The sequence below is a fragment of the Mesoplodon densirostris genome, chromosome 16 (genome assembly GCF_025265405.1).
Source record: "Mesoplodon densirostris isolate mMesDen1 chromosome 16, mMesDen1 primary haplotype, whole genome shotgun sequence".
Lineage (NCBI taxonomy): Eukaryota > Metazoa > Chordata > Mammalia > Artiodactyla > Ziphiidae > Mesoplodon > Mesoplodon densirostris.
Genome location: NC_082676.1, coordinates 68,826,152 through 68,828,155, shown reverse-complemented (window position 1 = coordinate 68,828,155; position 2,004 = coordinate 68,826,152). Strand labels below are relative to the sequence as shown.

At 40.2% G+C, this 2,004-nt stretch overlaps 1 protein-coding gene across 1 annotated transcript; it reads left to right on the top strand.

Annotated features, from left to right (window-relative positions):
• The first annotated feature begins 354 nt into the window (after nt 1-354).
• On the top strand, nt 355-899 carry LOC132503778 (ferritin heavy chain-like). Its single transcript, XM_060120570.1, is given in 2 exon segments — nt 355-823; nt 826-899. Coding segments are annotated over 2 exon segments (513 nt in total). The 5' UTR covers nt 355-369; the 3' UTR covers nt 885-899.
• The last annotated feature ends 1,105 nt before the right edge of the window (nt 900-2,004 follow it).

The window sequence follows — 2,004 nt, the reverse complement described above, 5'->3', positions numbered from 1 at the left end:
AAACATACAGATTTAAGAAGATGGACAAACCTTAAACATTATAAGCCCAATGAGTTCTATACACAGATACAACATAATCAAACTGCTGAAAACAAAGAAAAAAGCAACCAGAGAAAAGTGACACATTCCTTATACAGGAACAATGGGTCTCACATCAAAAACCATAAACACGACAGTCCTCGCGGAGAGTCGCTGCGGTTTCTTGCTTCAACAGTGCTTGGACGGAACCCGGCGCTCGTTCCCCGCTCCGGCCGGCCGCTCAGAGCCTGCCCTCGCCACCATCTCACAGCGCCCTCCGACCGCCCCAAGGTCCCGCCGCCGTTACAGTGCCGCGCAGCCACCGCCACCGCTTCACCTCAGCCGCCCGCCATGACGACCGCGTCCCCCTCGCAGGTGCGCCAGAACTACCACCAGGACTCGGAGGCCGCCATCAACCGCCAGATCAACCTGGAGCTCTACGCCTCCTACGTCTACCTATCCATGTCGTACTATTTTGACCGCGATGATGTGGCTTTGAAGAACTTTGCCAAATACTTTCTTCACCAATCTTGTGAGGAGAGGGAGCATGCTGAGAAACTGATGAAGCTGCAGAACCAACGGGGTGGCCGAATCTTCCTCCAGGATATCAAGAAACCAGACCGTGATGACTGGGAGAATGGGCTGAATGCAATGGAATGTGCGCTACACTTGGAAAAAAGTGTGAATCAGTCACTACTGGAACTGCACAAACTGGCCACTGAGAAAAATGACCCCCATTTGTGTGACTTCATTGAGACTCATTATCTGAATGAGCAGGTGAAATCCATTAAAGAATTGGGTGACCACGTAACCAACTTGCGCACGATGGGGGCCCCCGAATCTGGCATGGCACTCTATCTCTTTGACAAGCACACCCTGGGAAATAGTGATAATGAGAGCTAAGCCTTAGGCTGGCTTCCCGTAGCTACAGGGGTGACTTCCCTGGTCACCAAGGCTGTGCATGCATGTTTGGGTTACCTTTACCTTTTCTGTAAGTTGTACCAAAATATCTACAAGTCTTTTCCTTAGTACCATTCCTTCAAATAAAGTAATTTGGTACCAAAAAAAAAAAAACCATAAACACAAAAGGAAGGGATATATTTTTTAAGTGTTGCAAGAGAAGAACTGTCAACCCAGAATTCTATATGCAGTGAAAATATCCTTCTGAAATGAAGGTAAAATAAAGACATTCTCAAAGAAGAAAAACCAAGATAATTCATTTTCAGTAGGACTGCTCTCGTAGAATTGCAAAAGAAATTTCTTCAGCTCAATATACAACTCTTCTCTTGAGTTTTTAAAATACATTTGGCAATTGAAAGTGAAAAGCAAAAATTATAACATCTTTCTCATGGGGTATTCAATGTACATAGATGTAATACATAAGACAACTACATGATAAAGAAGAGTAGTCAGAGAGATCTATATAACAGTAAGGATTTCTACACTTTACCCACAGAGGTAAAATATCGATTCTTAATGAACTATGAAAAATTAAGTATGTATATTGTAATCCCTAGAGCCACCTCTAAATTATCTAAGAAAAGATATAGAGTCAAAATAGATTAATTAAAATGGAATATTTTTAAATGTTCAAATAACCCAAAAGAAGGCAAGAAAGGAAGAACAGAGAAATGAAAAAAACAGAGGGAACAAAGAGAAAAAAATAATAAAAAGAAAGCCCTAAATCCAAAATTCCAATAATGATATTGAATGTAAATGGTCTAAACACACCAAGTAAAAGTGAAAGATATTGTCAGAATAAATAAGAAAAACAAACAAACAAACATATGGCACAGCTATATGCTGCCTGAAAGAAACTCTCTTCAAATATAATGATATCCTTATAAATAAAAAGATGGAATAAGATATTGCATGCAAAATTAATCAAAAGAAAGGTACAGAGGCTCTATTAACATAAAAACAAAGTAGACTATAGAGGAAAGCAATTATTAAGGATAAAGAAGGGCATAATATAATGATAAAATG